The following is a 19,171-nucleotide window of genomic DNA, read 5'->3' as shown; positions in this document are numbered from 1 at the left end:
TGTCTCATCGTAAGGTATCTGTGAAGTTTTTTTCTGAATTGTCACTTGTCCTAGGCTTGTCGTTGTCATTCATCTGACTTATTTGTATTGTGTGTAACCTTTCAGAAAAATCCATGGTGTATCCTTAATTTGTAATTGATACTTCAAATGAATGATATCAATAATTGTTGCGTGTGTTAATTAATTTTTCATACTTGTATAAATACAAATACTACAATCGCTAAAAATTACCTTACATAGATATAGGAAGATGTGGTGCCAATGAGACAACTCTCAATCCAAATAACAATTTAAAAAGTTAACCATTATAGGTTAAAGTACGGCCTTCAACACGGAGCCATGTTTGTTTAATTATAATTCATAATTTTTGTTGTTGACAAAAAAAACCCAGACACTTATATATTCATTAAATAAAATAATAAAATAAGTAAAAAGTTAACAGTTCCATTCTATCGATTTCATCCTTTCATTGGGACTCTTCAGGATAACTGATGTAGTGTCGCTATAGGCGACGTCGTCAAGGAGGTTTATGACGTTCCGTCATTGTTCATTATTAGTAATTCTCTGGGTTTAATTTCGATCGGAACGTTGTTATGAAATAACGTTCCATCTCTTTCCTATATGCTTCATCCCGTCTACATTTAAAGATAGGCATTATTTGAAAATGCTTTTTACCACAAATATCAAGATGTGCACTTATTGGCGAATTTCTGTATTGTGGGTGTTTTATTTGTTCTTTGTGAACTCGCACCCGTTCACAGAGACTATTCCCGGTCTGTCCAATATAATTTTCGTGACAACCAGGACATGTGATGCAATAAATAAGATTTGTTGTCTTACAAGTCATATTGGCGTTCACATGAAATTTTTTGCCATCTTTAAACGATTTCATTTTCCCCGTTTCTAAATATTTATATATACGTCTGAGTCAGTGACAACCCTACAACAGATGTATCCATCGGATCGCCATCAATGATGGTGATACATGGCTGTGTACATAATGTTTATACAACTTGTTGGGTTGATGTTTAGACGAGTTGTATATATATATATATATATATATACAACTCGTCTAAACATCAACCCAACAATGTTAGATCTGTAAATTTGCTTTCGCAAATTTTTGGTTCGCGAAAGCAAATTTACAGATCTAACATTGTTGGGTTGATGTTTAGACGAGTTGTATATACATTATGTACACAGCCATGTATCACCATCATTGATGGCGATCCGATGGATACATCTGTTGTAGGGTTGTCACTGACTCAGACGTACTTATATATATATATATATATATATATATATATATATATATAAACGAGTCTAAATTGAAAACTACGTTCAAACCTATGACTGCGTTGGATAAAAACCGCAATTTTTATACGTGTGCATGTCAAACAAATTTCGTTGTAGAAGGGTCTAAGAACAGCACAAACAACATTTTCCAAAAGACCAAAAGAGTGAAAAAGTATATTTAAACAAAACGCATTTGACTAACAGGTCGAACAACTGATGTTCTTTAACCCTGCTGACTGCCATTGGCGATTGCCAAATAAAATTGATCACAGGTTGTAACAAAATGGATCTTATTATAAATTTAATACGTCACAGAAAGAAAAAAAATGGTTAACTTGTGGACAGGATGTTGTGCCACAAACATTCGGTGTCAATATTTCTTTAGTACACCATATCCGGATTTCGACAATAAATGTCTCTTCAGTGATGTTAGGGATCGAAACGGTATTTGGAAGGCCATATAAAAAGCACCCTCATTTTTAGAGAAAGTACCCTCATTTTTAGATTAACTCTTGAATTTTAAGAGTCAATATATAGGATGAACGGATCATATAAACCGGAGGGAAAATATGATACATGCCCAAACAAAAAATATAAACGAGTCTAAATTGAAAACTACGTTCAAACCTATGACTGCGTTGGATAAAAACCGCAATTTTTATACGTGTCTATCAGTCTAAAGATTTGCACAACGGTACTGATATAAGGTGTTATTAAACGAAAATGTTGTTATAAAATCGTGTTGACAAATATTCCGGCTCAACAAATGGCCTTCTTCTTGTGTCACAAGTTTTTACAATACTGATACATAATGTATAAGGTGTGAAAATAGATCAGTAATAATACAGGTACGTTTTGGTCGATTGATTTTAATCCTGAATATCATAATTTAAACAAAACACTATAAATCAATATACGTGACTGTGTATATTAACAATAAAAATAAGTGAAAAACAAAACTGTTAGTATTCCTTATTGATGCCGTTTGGGTGATGTACATTAAGTTCCTTTATCCAAAAGCTTTCCCGAACCTGTCGCTGTGCATCACTCCAGTGAATGTTCTGTTCAATCACTAGAATTTTCATGCGGTTAAAGTCATATATATATATATATATATATATACATAAGTACGTCTGAGTCAGTGACAACTCTACAACAGATGTATCCATCGGATCGCCATCAATGATGGTGATACATGGCTGTGTACATAATGTATATACAACTCGTCTAAACATCAACCCAACAATGTTAGATCTGTAAATTTGCTTTCGCAGATTTTTGGTTCTTCCCTCGCCGGGATTCGAACCCATGATACTGTGATATCGTGACACCAAATCGCCTGCACTGCAGCCGTCCTACTAGACCACACGACCACCTGGGCTCTCCGGTGGTCGTGTGGTCTAGCGGGACGGCTATATATATATGTTGGTTGTAGCATAACAGTGTAATCAAAAGAAAACCAATTGCTTCTTCGTATAGTTATAAAGGTCTGCAAAAGCGATCATCCCGGACAACTTTATTTATGCTTTTCATATAAAAAGTGTTGTTGACAGATTTTTCTCAATTTTTCTCAATTCATAATAAGATGCATTTATTTCTTAATTGTTGATTTTTGTCGTGATTTTAAATGATTTTATTATATCAAATATTAAATGTTTGCTTACACAGTTACAAAGAAATTATATGTCAAAATATGTTTATGTTCTGCAGAAACAATTATTTTATTCATTATTTTGAATTTAAATGTCCTGATGTCAACACAATAGTAAATTTGTATATGTACAGCATTCAAAGTTCAAGAAAGTACCAGGTCGAAAAACACAAACCCAATTTGTCTACTGGTTAATAAAAATATAACAATTATGACAAATATCTTAAAATAATTATATCAAACTTTACAATGTAATCAATAAAATATTAATAAACATTGGGGGAAAACTTAAGTCAGTCAATTAGGCTAGATTTCTTTAAACCATACAGATGTTTTCGATTTCTTTCTTCGTTTTGCCGTTTCTATTAATAGAGGGACGAAAGGTACAAGAGGGGTAGTCTAACTCATAGATTGAAAACAAACTGACATAGCCATGGCTAAAAATAGAAAGACAAACAGATAAATAATAGTACAGAAGACACAACATAGAAAACTAACGACTAAGAAACACGAACCCCACCAAACGCTGGCGGTCATCTCAGGTGCTCCGGAAGGGTGAGCAGATCCTGCTACAAATGTGGCACCCGTCGTGTTTTTTTTATTACAATCAGGTAAATAGTCTAATTCGGTAGGTCAAAATCGTGAAAAGGGAAGGGTAGTGTATTTACGACAAAAGGGGACGACCATTTGATATTCTGGGGGGGGGGGGAGGATTTGTTTTTGATCGGTTATTTATTTTTGTAAGCTGAGAGGAAAGATTATTCACTTTCTGCACTATTGAAGCAAGATTTTTAATTTTTATTAAAGCAAGGGACTGATTATTCATTTTCACAACTATATTTATGATATTCGAAAACATACAATTTTTTAAATATTTGTTAATTATGGATGAATAATACATGTATAGTCAAGTTATTGTCATCTTCGCTAGCCAAGGGTAATGATCCACTCCCGCTCTCTTCTTGAAGAGAGCGGATGTGGATCCTTACCCTGGATCCTAACCCCTGGCTAGCGAAGATCATTTATTGTGTACCATGCATTTAATCAAAATTAATCATTATCCCCTACAGAAATTTTAAGATTCAAGATTTTATTCATAACCTCAGACACATACGTGTGTACAAGAGGAAAATATATACAAACATATTAAGATAATATATAGCGAGACAGGACAACCGAAACACAAATACATAGTATATTATAAAAGACAATTGGTATATAATTAGTAGTATTTTATACTTTTCTTTACAAAATGAATCATTTATATTCCCAATCAAAATACATGTATTGCATTCATACATATTATTTAAGTTTGGTTTTTTCCTAGCCTCTTTCCAAAAATTGTTAAACATATATTGCCGGGCGGAGCGAGGCCAAACATTTTTTGAAGGGTTTTGGAACTGATGAAGGCCCAAAAAGCTATAGACCTGCTGATTTATTTATTTTCAATACATTGCAAGTCAGGTAATTTATTTTCAAACTACTAATTAAAAGAACAAACCATTTATTTTTGCAATTATCAAGGCTGAGTTATTTGTTTTCAAAATCCCCCCCCCCCCCCCCCCCAGAATATCAAATGGTCGTCCCCTAAGGAACATATTCGATATCATATTTGAAATGGTTATTCCATAATGGCCAACCAACTCGTGATGGCGTCGCGTAAAAGTTACGAAGGGATAATTTCAACTTCACCATGTGGAACTTTTGGTTTCATAGCTTCCTTGTGAGCAGCAATCCTTTATCAAGGAACTCTTGATAGGAAACACAAGCCCAGGAATATCGTATCAATTGGGAGATATATACTCCGTATGCAGGCGCTGCTGGAATGTTGCTACATAGAAATGGAAAGTTCACAATTGAGATCTGAAATCATCTCTGTTGTCGTAAAGTTTTGTTTTCAACCGACCCTTATTGTCAATTTCTATATGTTAGTCATTATATGAGACAAACTTAACTGATAATAGGTGATGTTTTAATACTTTCTTATTATTTCAGTGCAATGGTGAGTGAGAATATAAACTGCCTGAAGATTATGAGGTAAGGAGCTGTACATATTTTTTTTTAAATTATGAACAAAACCATGCATTTATTAGAGCATGTCATATTTTTCTGACAGTAACAATTACAAGGTTTTAACGAATCAGGCATTATTATTCTGTCAACGTTTTTACATTGATCAGAGATTTAAATTATTAAAAAAAAATAACACATAGCTTAAGATAAAAAATGGTTCCATTTGTGTCCTGTCTGCAAATATGAAAACCTAATCTATAAGGATTTATAATCTGCTGTGGTACTTTTTTTTATGAGAAGTAAACCTTTCAAGTAGCCCTACAAGTAAAATATATATTAATATCCATATATATGCAATTATATCTTGACATTAAAAAATACGCGGACAAAATTAAATGTTAAAGGTCAATGTAGTCATTTGACCATAAAGTGGCCTTTTGGGATATAAACTGTTTTTTGCGAAAAATACATCCACTGATTTTCATATTTTCGCTAATCTGTAGTCAAACCAATTACTTTTATTTCTGTGAAGGGGATCATTTATTCCTACAGATAAGATATAAATAAAATTGTATGTATTTGGAACATCTTGAGGTACATAACATAAAACAGAATATATCTGCAAAGATTTATAAATTAAACGATTAAAAACACTTTATCCGCGATGTAATTTCCTTTGCATTGTACAAGGGAAAGATATAACCAAATTCGATATTCACAGCAAATACTCAAAAGAGCTAGACTTGTTTGTAACCCCTTTTGCCAATTCATTTTGTTACACCATATAAGATAATAAGTGTGTGCATGTGTTGTATATGAGGTCACCATGTTCTTTCACATTCTGTAGAAATCAAGGGTTTACCCAACGTTATACTTAAAATATCTCCGAAATGTGTGTTACACTGTTTCATTAATACAACTATTTATCTGTATTGGAAAACCGAGCATCTTAAATTAATTAATCGATTTTGAGTACAGACTTATACATCTAAGAAGTGAATTTGTTGTCTTGACACTAAGTCCAGCAAGCTGTGTATGGTTAATTTTCAGTTGTGAAAATGAATAGTTTGACAATGAAATAAAAGAAAGCACATTTCCATCATTGAGAACATTTTAACATTTTTAGTAAATGAATATAACCACTAAGTTATATTTTTACGATGATTAGTCGCCTACCCGTTTACATATGACGCAACTAGGAAACCTCAAATTAATAATGAATTGTGATCTATTTTTCATGGTTTAAAGTTCAGATTGATCCTGATGAGCAATACAAACTCCTTAAATTATTTTATTTCTTCATGTTTTTGTTGATAGTTTGTAAATGTTTTCGAATAAATTGGAATATATGATTATAATATGCGTAAATTGATTTTTTAATTTTGATTACTTACGTAAATGATTTTTGCAAAAAAGAATATATTAAAGCGAAATCTCTTACATACGCAAACCGAGCTATATCATGAGTAATTACCCTTATATGTATGCTCCGTGTTGAAGGCCGTACTTTAACCTATAATGATTTACTTTTTAAATTGTTATTTGGATGGAGAGTTGTCTCATTGGTACTCACACCACATCTTCCTATATCTACGTAAACTGCTGAGTAATCGATAATTTACATATATTTTACACGGAACATGATTTCTTTTAAACTATAGTAGTTTTAAATATCTTATTGTCAATAAAATTTTGTTATTGAACTGAAATTGATACAAGTCGAACAATAACATATGGGAATTGAAATACCGCGTTTGTTATTGTATAACTATTTTAAACGGGCATAATTGAATATGCAAATGTATATGTGGATAAGATAACCCCAGCTGTTGGTCGATTAATGTAAACAGTTTGCTGTCACGAATGTCAAGGGTATTATTTTCATAAATACAAGCGTTGGTTGTTATATTCGATATTAGGACTTCAAACATTAAAATTAGATTGTGGTGACTCTTTATGTTTGAATAGTAGTTTTATGAACAAAATTTTTTGACGCTCGAATTCAAAAAGTTAAAAAAGCCAAATAAAGAACGAAGTTGAAGAGCATTGAGAAGCAAAATTCCTAAAAGTTTTGCCAAATACAGCTTAGGTAATCTCTGCCTGAAGTAGAAAAGCCTTAGTTTTTAAAAAAATTCAAAAACTTGTAAACAGTAATTTTATAAATATAACAATATCAATGACAATTCATGTCAGCACAAAAAGTGCTGACTACTTGGCTTGTGATACCCTCTCGAAATTAATCTCCATCAGCAGTGGCCTTGATCCAGTGGTTGTAAATAATGCAATGATGTCTTTGTTAAAAATTGTATTTTCAATAGTGAATAATTGTTCACTCGTTTGTCGGGTATTGAATAGTCATTTACTTTTCAAATAAACTCATAGATACAATGTACCAGGACTAAATTTAATATATATACGCCAGACGCGCGTTTCGTCTTCAAAAGACTCATCAGTGACGCTCGAATCCAAAAAAGGTAAAAGGTCACGGTTTCTGGTTGTGACACTTTCACATTGCAACAACCGATATTTCCCTTCATAGTACAAAAGATCGTGACAATAAACACTATATTTTTTTTTTCGTACATGAACATCTTTTATGTTTTTAAGGAGGTTTATACAACTTGTTATGACCCTTAAAGTGTTATATTAGATCTTGTTGTGGTAGTTTGGAAAGGTTTAAACTTTGGACAGCATTACAAAAAAACATATTTTAAAATGAAGAAAGAAGCATCCGGATCAGTAATAGTTCGAGTATTATGCAATATACTCTTTAAATTGAAGATTATAAACAATTTGACCTTCATTTAAACAACTGGAAGCATTATGTGAACTTAGTGAACTAAAAAGTAAAATAACACTTAAGACTGAACTCTGAGAAATATTCAAAACGGAAAGTCCCTTATCAAATGGCAAAATCAAAAGCGCAAACACATGAAACGAATAGATAACAATTGTCATATTCTTAATTTGGTACAAACATTTTCCTATGTAAAAAATAATGAATTGGATCTGTTGTATAGCTAGCTAAACCTCTCACTTGTAAGACAGTTGCTTCATATTCCATTATGTCGACAAGGATGCGATATCAAAATCAAGAGACGCAATAGGTAAACATGTCGAAATGAGAGGTACAGCAGTCAACATTGTGTTATCATCTGAATCACTATATAAAAACAATGAAATGTAACAAAGAAGCACCAAAAGGCATACGTTAAATCCAACAGTCCAATTTGCGTTTTTATTATATGATTGTATTTATATATGTAAAATCCACACATTATGGATTGAAAGATATCATTTTCTTTTTCCAAAATACTATGCTGACATAAAGTGTCAGTTGATTGTTCTTTGATTGTTAAGTTGTGGCTCATTGGCGTATATGAATTAAAATTGATGAATGATATAACGCGATAATGAAACAAACTCTACACAAATAAGAAAAATAATCAAGAGGTTAATAAGACTGGACAATTCCGATTTTTGACGAATGCAACAAAAGATTGATACACCTGATTGTTCCTTTTTTATGTTACAAAAATAAAACCGGTGCATTCAGTTCATTACAAAAACAAGTTACTTCTAGTGAATCAGGTTTGTTCATGTAAAATACACAATGTGTATCGATTTACAGGAAATAGGATACTATATACATAATTTATCAATATAGTTTAATTTGTTTTTCTGATTATTTTTCAGTGCAATGTGGAAATTAACTGTCTCGTGTTTATCACTTTTGAGTAAGTAATTAAACATTTTTGCGCAAAAAACAGATATACAGATACAAGTAATATAAGCGAACAAGTATTTCAAAATACAAAAAGTATATTTTCAACGTTCATATTAATAATATAATCAACATATATGAATCAGGAAGTATGCATTTAAGGAATGACTGTAATGTTTTTTTTGTCTATGAAAGATAACATAAAAAATTTGGTGCACACTGAATAACGCGCGTAGCGGGTTATTTAACAGTGTGCACCACATTTTTTATGTTATTTCGAATAGACAGAAAAAGTTGTACAGTCATTTCAATTATTTAATTCTAAATTTCATTCTAAACCGTAGAAAACCATGAAAAAACGTTAATGACGTCACGGTCACATTACTAAATTATGTCTACGGGCTGATAACAAAATAACGTCAGCCAATCAAAAGACACGTTACATCCAAAATTAAATTATTTCAATATAAATACAGTAAAAAAGGTTTCAAATAGTATGTACACAACCATTACGTACAATGAACAGGGTGAAGTAAAGAAGAAAAATAGTGGTAAACTTTTAAGTGCAACATGTTTCAGGAATGTGACAGTTATTTTGCTTTCGATTGATGTGTTTCAGCTTTTGATTTTTCCTCTTTGATAAGGGACTTTCTGTTTATTAGAGGTTGGTATGTTGTTTTTCACTTATATGGTACATGTATACCAGGCTCAAGGGTATTTGCCGACACATTATCCTCAAAAGTATGAACGTTTTATGTTAAACAGTCTCTTATGAGCGGGATACAAGAACAAATATAATATGATATTTCCAATGATTTCCAATGATTCATTTATCAATTAGTGGCCATAAAATGTGGATAAATGAATGTAAAAAGTAAAAACACAAAAATACCGAACTCCGAGGAAAATTCAAAAAGGAAAATCCAAAATCAAAAGGCAAAATCAAAAGTCCAAACACATCAAACGAATGGATAACAACTGTCATATTCCTGACTTGGTACAGGCATTTTCTAATGTAGAAAATGGTGGATTGAACCTAGTTTTATAGCTAGCTAAACCTCTCACTTGTATGACAGTCGCATCAAATTCCATTACATTGTCAACGATGTATGAACAAAACAAACATACTCAAAGAGTAAAAATGTAAAAAATAGGGGTACAGCAGTCAATATTGTGTTATCATCTTAATATCACTATAAAAACAACAAATGTAACGAAGAATCACAAAAAGACATACATCAAATTTAACATACTCATTTTGCTTTTCTTGTACCATTCTTGTAAATTATAGTACTCATGACCATCTCCACTCAATGTTGTCAATATACTATAAACTTAAAGGACTGCCAAACAAATTGTTGTTCATTCGTTCTGTTGTTCATTTTTACAGTATTTTTGTCAGTTTTTAGTATAATTCAGTCATTTTGAAATTACCTTTGTGTTCAGTATTTTGTAAATATTTTTTTTATTATAACATTTCCATAATAATGTTTATAAAAAGGTGACCTAATTTACAAGTATGCACAATAACAGTATAAGTCTGACTGTTGTTGGAATGTTATGTTGAATATTGTTCTGAATATACACTGTTTCATCAACAATATCATTATAATTCTTTTTTTATTATATATGGTAGAATACATGTGTAAAACACTAAACAAGCTTTGAAGAATTATTCAATCAGAAGACAATCAATTATATGCAGTGCAAAAGTGATTTCAGATGAATTAATATAGAGCTCTATTGTATCCAAGTTGCTTGTGAATAGTATGGAGAGTTGTCTCATTGGCACTCATATCTGATCTTCCTATATCTAAAACACATTTATCGGCAATGTCTAGCAAATATATCATGCCATGATAAGTAACCGTACTCATAGATACGTGATGTTTTTGTCTCGCCTTATGGTATATATACTTTCACTAAAAATGAGGGTACTTTTTATATGGCCTTCCAAATACCGTTTCGATCCATAACACCACTAAAGAGACATTCATGGTCGAAATCCGGATCTGGTGTACTAAAAAAATATTGACACCGTATGTTTGTGGCATTACATCGAGGCCACAAGTTAAAAATTGTTTTCTGTTTAGTATTAAATTTATATTAAGATCCATTTTGTTACATCTGGTGATCAATTTTATTTGGCAATCGCCAATAGCAGTCAGCAGGGTTAAAGAACATCAGTTGTTCGACCTGTTAGTCAAATGCGTTTTGTTTAAATATACTTTTTCACTTTTTTGGTCTTTTGGAAAATGTTATTTGTGCTGGGTTTTTTACCCTTCTACAACGAAATTTGTTTTACATGCACACGTATAAAAATTGCGGTTTTTATCCAACGCAATCATAGGTTAGAACGTAGTTTTCAATTAAGCCTCGTTTATATTTTTTCGTTTGGGCTTGTATCATATTTTCCCTCCGGTTTAAATGATCCGTTCATCCTATATTGACTCTTAAAATTCAAGAGTCAGGATCTAAAAATGAGGGTACTTTCTCTAAAAATGAGGGTACTTTTTATATGGCCTTCCAAATACCGTTTCGATCCCTAACATCACTGAAGCGACATTCATTGTCGAAATCCGGATCTGGTGTACTAAAAACATATTGACACCGTATGTTTGTGGCATAACATCGAGGCCACAAGTTAAAAATTGTTTTCTGTCTAGTTTTAAATTTATATTAAGATCCATTTTGTTACATCTGGTGATCAATTTTATTTGGCAATCGCCAATGGCAGTCAGCAGGGTTAAAGAACATCAGTTGTTCGACCTGTTAGTCAAATGCGTTTTATTTAAATATACTTTTTCACTTTTTTGGTCTTTTGGAAAATGTTGTTTGTGCTGGGTTTTTTACCCTTCTACAACGAAATTTGTTTTACATGCACACGTATAAAAATTGCGATTTTTATCTAACGCAATCATAGGTTTGAACGTAGTTTTCAATTTAGACTCGTGTATATATATATATATATATATATGTAGGACTCAAATCTATGGCGGATTCCAAAACTACGGCACATTCATAATTAATGGCATATGTGACATTACAAATGCAAATTAATCAATTCTTTGGCAGATTTTTGTTTTCTCCAAAATGGCAGATCTACTTTTTACATTAATAAGGCCGTTAGTTTTCTCGTTTGAATTGTTTTACGTTGTCTTATCAGGGCCTTTTATAGCTGACTATGCGGTATGGGCTTTGCTAATTGTTGAAGACCGTACAGCGACTTATAGTTGTTAATGTCTGTGTCATTTTGGTCTTTCGTGGATAGTTGTCTCATGGGCAATCATACCACATCTTCTTTTTTATACTATAAATTGCATTACCATTGAAAACTGCAATATTACATCGTCGCCGCTGCAAACAATTGCGGAACCCATAGTTCTTAACACGATTCCAGCTGAATGTCTCCACGACAATAATTTTGATGGGTTAAGTGAAGATGTGATATATTGTCCGGAAAAGGGACCAATTTTGCTGTACCAGGAAAAAAACGCAATTTAGAAAGGCAACGCTTTATTTCAGTACCGGGTATTTGGGACATCATCCCTAATGCGCCTTGAAATGAGGAACTCAAAAGTCACGTTTTAAGAAAAAAATCACTGTGCAGTGATATTGGACATGTTTCTATTTTTTTACTAATGACTTAGCTTAACCATTTGTGGTGAATAGGAAAGAAAAGGAACATAGAATAAATGTGTAAAAACTATGGAGCTATTAAATTTGTTCAAAGTATTAAATGTTCAAGAATTTATTGTGTTAAAAAGGGGATATTTTACCGCAAGGAGCCTCATCACGAAAGGATGTTCGGGGTATGCTTATTTACGAAAAAAGTATCTCACTTCATACCCCGAAAATGTAATCACATATGTTAAAATGTCGCAGCTTCGAAACGAGCTATCATACATATCCAAGTTTTCGATATGGACTTCAACAGAAAAACGCTACCATTACCGCCTAGGTAAAACAATTTAAGATATTGACCCATTTAAGAAAAGGAGTGTAAGCATCAAAATAATAAAAAAAAAAGATGTATTAACTATGAAATAAATATTTATTTTTATTTATCATTTTGGTTTAATAAAAAAAAAAACTTGAATTATTGTTTGTTACTAGGGAACTTGCTAGTTTTTTTTAATGAATGGGTTAAACAAGTATCATGTACAGATTAGAAATGTTTGTTTTTATGGGGCACATCATTCCAATCGTGAAGCCTGTATTAAGGTATATGAATTCGTCATTCACAATTTATTTTTGTTTCCATAACAATTTTGGTGACCACTATAGAATGTTTATTTCTCGTCGTACATGTCCACTTGTTGAAGACAAGTAGTTGAACGTATGTTAGCATATTAATCTATTGTAATAACAAATTCATCATGTCTAATAAAATTTGTAGATTTAGCTAACAAAGTCTTTATATTTGTATACAGTAACATTCGTTAATAGTGGGAAATTATTAAAACGTTGAATAAGCCACAATTAAAAATTGGTTGCGAGTCCCTCTCTGTGATCGATTTTAAACATATTTATTCATAGTGGATTGAGGAAACACATTTGGAACTTATATAAATCCCTTTCCACTTTGCGGGTGCGAGTGTTGCCTTGTAGCGAAATCTCTTTTTTCCAAATCTACAAGGGTATCTTTAACGGGCAAGAGATATGGCTCTCTCTTAACACGGGTCAGCCATTTATCGTCCTCTTCCGACGGAATATCATCGTTTCCTCAACACCATACTCGCAAATGGTCTCCCTGTCAATAATATTAGATAACTCAGGTTAATTTTTATATCAGTATATCATGAAGGTGAGCTAAATTTTCACCAACAAATGGAAGTTTTTAACGACCTTGACTGGCTATACAGCCCTTGCTCGGTCGGCCCTGGCTTGCGCCTTTTTGGGCATTAAATAATTTATATTTTTACCATGTGGTAATTTAAATAATTTATAAAAAAAAATCACCTTTAATTTATAGTCTTTTTAATGAAATGATGAACGGTTCTTTATATTGGTATGTAATCATTTTAAACGTTTCATATTTATGAAATTAAATTCGTAAATCAATGTTTTTGATACACAATTACCAAAACCTAAAATATATTGAATTGATACATTTTGTAATTATTCAAAATTATATCAGAAACCTATACTTGATTAACAATTAATGAACCTGTTAAAGGGAGACAATACTCGCATATTTTTTTTTTCGAATCGTCACATAATACAAAAGATTGTTACTCTTGCATACAAATGACACATCAATATAATTAATTAACTGTGCATTCGTGTTCCACCTTCAATGAAGATTTTAAATTATAAATATAATCAAAATTTGTTAATCTATAGAATAGTGAAGACTAATGAAAGCTCACCCACTGTAAGAAATGTTTCTGTTGAAACTTCCTCATAAAAATGCTCGAGTCACTTGACTTTCATAGCTCATAGATAACGTTTTTACACAATATTTTAATAAATTAGTAAAAGATTATTTGCTTCTCAAAGTGTAAGACGCAATAAAAATCGTATGCTTGCAGCATCTTACCCAAATACAGATTTAATTAAGTCCTGAACATTTCGACATTTGTTTGTTTTATTTTTGAAAATACCGGTTTGAAACAAATCACAAGTCATGTTAAGATCCGATTAAAAACCGATATCCCGAATAGTTTTTCATTAGCACAACATTTGCCATAGATATAGAAACAACAAAAATTCGCCATGGATTAGAAAATTACAAAACTTGCCATATACTTATATTGTAAATAATCTCCCATAGATTTGGGATGGCATGACGTCCAGACTCCTATTTTCCATAGATTAGCAATCTGCAATAGATTTGGAACCCGCCACTTATAAGAGTCCTACATATACGTTTCCATCATACAAATAACTCAAAACTCTTATAACAACTTTTCAAATAGTTTCAGAAATTTTCCTGTACCAGTGAATGGGGATTTATATCCCAAACATTATAATGATATTTGTTTTTCATATATATTGGTAGTTGTTCTTTTTATAGTCATACAAAATCTTCCATTGCTAAAACCTACGTCACACCTTACCGAATAGCACGAACGGACGCCTAACGGATGAAAATAAAAGTTGTCCGTTGACAAAATTGTTATCCGTTGGGAGTACGTTGATGTACTGACCATATAAAAAGGACGCGTAACGAAGGAATAACGGACACACACCGGATACGCAACGTACGAGAAACGAAAACGTACCGGATAGAACGGACGTAGAACGTGCATCCAACGCATGAGTACCGCATAAAACGGACACTTAACGGAAGCGTACCGGATAAAACGGATGAACAAGATATACAGAAAAATCAAAGGCGACAATAATGATACATGTAAATCGCGTAAATATTCAAAACGTTACTGTGTAACTGGTTTTGGTTTGCTCTTCAAAATGCCACCAAAGGGCAGTTATTTTCAGTTGTTATTTATCGGTTGCAGATTCGTTCATAATCCGTTTTATCCGTTATACGTCTGGTAGAGGATCCGTTTAACATTCGTTCAACGTCCGTTTTATCCGTTAAACGTCCGTAAGAAGTCCGTTTGTTAATTTATCTGCCAGACGTCCAACGGATGTATAACGGACACGTAACGGAAACAAAATGGAAACGAAACGGACGAGTGCCGTACAAAACGGACGCCTAACGGACGTTCAACGGACATTTCATCCGGTGGACGTCCGTTAAAAATTTTGAACAATCTCAAAATTTTCTATGGGACAGAACTGACGTCGACGGATAAAACGTACGCTTAACGGACATACAACGGATATGAACGGACGTCTAACGGATAAGAACGGACGTCTAACGGACATGAACGGATTGAAAAATAGTTATCCGTTAGGCATCCGATTGAGCTATCCGTTAAGCCACGGTCACACCTTACCGGATAGCACGAACGAATTCCTAACGGGTGAAAATTAAAGTTGTCCGTTGACAAAATTGTTATCCGTTGGGAGTTCGTTGATGTACTGACCGAAAAAAAACGAACATGTTACGGATGCATAACGGACACACACCGGATATGCAACGTACGAGAAAAGGAAACGTACCGGACAGAACGGATGTCGAACGTACATCCAACGGACGAGTACCGCATAAAACGGACACCTAATGGAAGCGTCCGGATAAAACGGATGAACAAGATATACGGTAAAATCAAAAATAATGATACATGTAAAGTGCACAAATATTCAAATGTTCTGTATAACTGGTTTTGGTTTGGTTTGGTCTTCAAAATTCCGCCAAAGGACAGTGTCTGGCTTGAATAAGAGCTGCTTGATTGTGAAGACGTGCCTATACTCTAAGATCGGTAATGAATAATAAGAATTCATGAACCTAAAGAAATCTGACATACAAATAATTGGCATTTCTGACGCAAATTTTCTATTGGCATTTGTCCGTTTCAGATCCGTTTATCATCCGTTTTATCCGTTCCACGACCGGTAGAAGTCCGTTTCTCATCCGTTCAACATCCGTTTTATCCTTTAAACGTCCGGTAGAAGTCCGTTGGTGAGGTTATCTTCCAGACCTCCAACGGATGTATAACGGACACGTAACGAAAACGAAACGGACGAGAACCGTACGAAACGGACGCCTATCCGTTGGACGCCCTTTCAAAGTTATGAACATGCTCAAAATTTTTCCCCGGACAGAACACACGTCGACGGATAAAACTTACGTTAAACAGACATGTTACGGATATGGACAGACGTCTAATGGATAAGAACGGACGTCTAATGGACATGAACGGATTGAAAAAAAGTTATCCGTAAGCCGTCTGTTCGAGCTATCCGGCAAGGTGTGATCGTAGCTTTAAGAAGTGACCGAGGCTTTAATGAGCGACCGAGGCTTCAAGGTGTGACCGAGGCTAAAACAAAAGCAGAGAACCCCCCAACAAGACTTTACATTAAACTAGAGATTAAGCAAAAAGAAAAGTACCAGACATCAGAGGGATTTAGGTGCTCAGAGGAGTCAACTAATTCCTCAACCACAAGTTACACCATCGTTTTATTCCTGTTTAATGAAACGAACTAGGTATAAAAGCACGACACAATGAGAATTTTGAAATTCCTCTGTTTTAATTTTGAAACATTACTATTTTCTATACACCACCGGTGCCTTTTTATGGTTTTACTTTTAAAAAAAGTTGCCGATCAAAAAAGTAAAAACAAAGTTTAATTTGAACAAATGATTGATGAAACCATTAAAGTTAAAGACAACGCAGACATTAAATAATTTAAAAAAAACACTTAGCAAACAGTAAAATACTGAACTCCGAAGAAAATTCAAAACGAAAAATCCCTAATGAAAGACAGTGAGATTCCTGTTGAAATACAAACTAACACATTGTATACAAAAAAAGGTCTCGCTGCAAATAAAACGGAATAAGTAGTCAATGAGACACAATTTATATTATTTTTTAACTTTTAGTTTGTTCACTGCTGTACTCTAACATTAAGGCATTTGTTTTAGATTACTCCGTGTGTAGCATAATACCTAGGTATGAAATTCAAGGAACATCCGTTTTACTAGACTGCAGTATAGCTTCAACGGAAGGCACTTCATTAGTTTGGAATGGGCCACAACAAGATGGCGCACTGTATGCAGAATCAGGAAATATTAACACAGAATTACCCCAAGATCTGGAAAATCGTTTATTTATAACTGGCGACCGAAGTAAAGGAAATTTCGATTTACGAGTTGTAAACGCCCAAATAGGCGATGAAGGGCTTTACAATTGCTCAGTACAGAATGGCAACCTAATAAAATCATATAACCTAATATTTCCAGGTAATTTGTGATTAAATATTATAGAAGTAAAATAATGCAAGATATAAAGAGCAAAGACGGATTTAATTGCTTGGGTCAAGCTAAATACAATGGTTCGTGCTTTAGTTCCAAATAGAGCTGACAGATTACATTCGAATCAACCTGTCTAACGACACACGCTGAATTCTGGTTTAGTCTTATTGAATGCCTGACCCAATAAACGCTATTGGAATTTGTCGAACTTCTTTTAATTCTTTAGTTTTTAAACATTGAGTATAAACTTGCACACTCAAGTTATACAAGCAACCGATTATAAATGAATTGAGATTTGAGCCTATTTTGAAGTTGTATATGCTAGAATATTTTACGTATCTTGATACGTTTAAATATAACGTTCTACATGCTTATATTTTTTCGTTTGTTCCATTTGGAGAAAAGAGATGATATTATAAGATTATTAAAATTGTGTATTCAATAATTTATCGTTTTTTAGAACCTGATGTCGATCATTACATAAAACCATTAAACTCTGTAGAGACTTTACTGATAGGAAATAAAAAACTGAAATATTTTTGTTTGTTTGTTTTATTGTTTTTTGTTTTGTAGCAGACCTCTTTATAGGTCAGTGAGATGAGAAACATGAACTGTGCTATGCAATCTCTGTTTGTATTACAAAATTAAACAGTCAAATATTCGTGTATCAATTTTAAGTATAATAGTTACAGTCATTACAAATAACATAAAACAGAGTTCCATCATATTTATGATGCCCACATTCAAGTAATAACAACAAATGTTAAAATGTTGACCCTTTTATTAAAATAAAAAAAGGCATGTCTTTTCCTAAAAAAATGTGTAGGTATAATTGAATGATATTGTAGATTTAATTATATAATATAAGACTTTTCACACTCCCAAACAATCGTAGCAGTCAGCTTTCTTCGGAATGAGGTTTAAGATAAACACAACAATAACTCGTAAATGAGAACATATGTTCATGTAAAGATGCGTTATTACTGCATGACTGCTACAAAAATATATATCAAAATATAAAGTGAGATTTTTTATGTATACACCAAAGATTATATAGCTAGACTTATACAAAAGGATCCCTAACACATTACGAATTAACAGTAGTAAATAAGCCATGTTTTACCCGAATAAATAAACTTTCACTACACACTACAAAATATATTTAATTTATCAATCAGAGAAACGCATGATCATGTGCAATGCTGAAATAAAAGTATCGACAGGATATAATAATATTTTACATTTATCCGTTTCAGCATTGGTTACATCAACTGATGCTAGTTATAATCGGTACATGTTGATCGATTCAGAGTTGCAGAAACTTTTCGTAGGACAAATGTAAGTGAGAATGCAATCAACAGCACTTTTTCACTTGTTATATATTGATATATTGTAGATTAGGAATGATATTATAGCTGTGCTTATTGCACATGTTTATCTTACTGTGATATAATAGTGAAATTTTACTTTACTTCAGTGTTACTATAACAATATTTATCGATCTCTTTGGCATTCCAAGAGTTTATTGGAGCATAATATGTAAATCCTTTGACTTCTCTTGTCAAGAAGCTGTACATTAATATAAAGAGACAACGACTCGAAAAAAGAGCAGACAACAACCGAATGCCTCCAATGGGTCTTTAATGCAGCGAGAAAATCC

At 32.8% G+C, this 19,171-nt stretch overlaps 1 protein-coding gene across 1 annotated transcript in view; it reads left to right on the top strand.

The window, feature by feature from the left end:
* Positions 1-19,171, top strand: part of LOC134714906 (semaphorin-4F-like) — a 99,323-nt gene that overhangs the window by 6,728 nt on the left and 73,424 nt on the right. Inside the window, exons 2-5 of the mRNA XM_063576604.1 lie at positions 4,943-4,984; positions 8,657-8,697; positions 17,182-17,499; positions 18,768-18,849. Of these exons, the coding sequence (XP_063432674.1) occupies positions 4,947-4,984; positions 8,657-8,697; positions 17,182-17,499; positions 18,768-18,849 (479 nt within the window). The 5' untranslated portion in view covers positions 4,943-4,946. The remainder of the gene's footprint in view (positions 1-4,942; positions 4,985-8,656; positions 8,698-17,181; positions 17,500-18,767; positions 18,850-19,171) is intronic.

The sequence above is a fragment of the Mytilus trossulus genome, chromosome 4 (assembly GCF_036588685.1).
Source record: "Mytilus trossulus isolate FHL-02 chromosome 4, PNRI_Mtr1.1.1.hap1, whole genome shotgun sequence".
Taxonomy (NCBI): domain Eukaryota; kingdom Metazoa; phylum Mollusca; class Bivalvia; order Mytilida; family Mytilidae; genus Mytilus; species Mytilus trossulus.
This window is presented reverse-complemented; position numbering and strand designations above follow the sequence as displayed.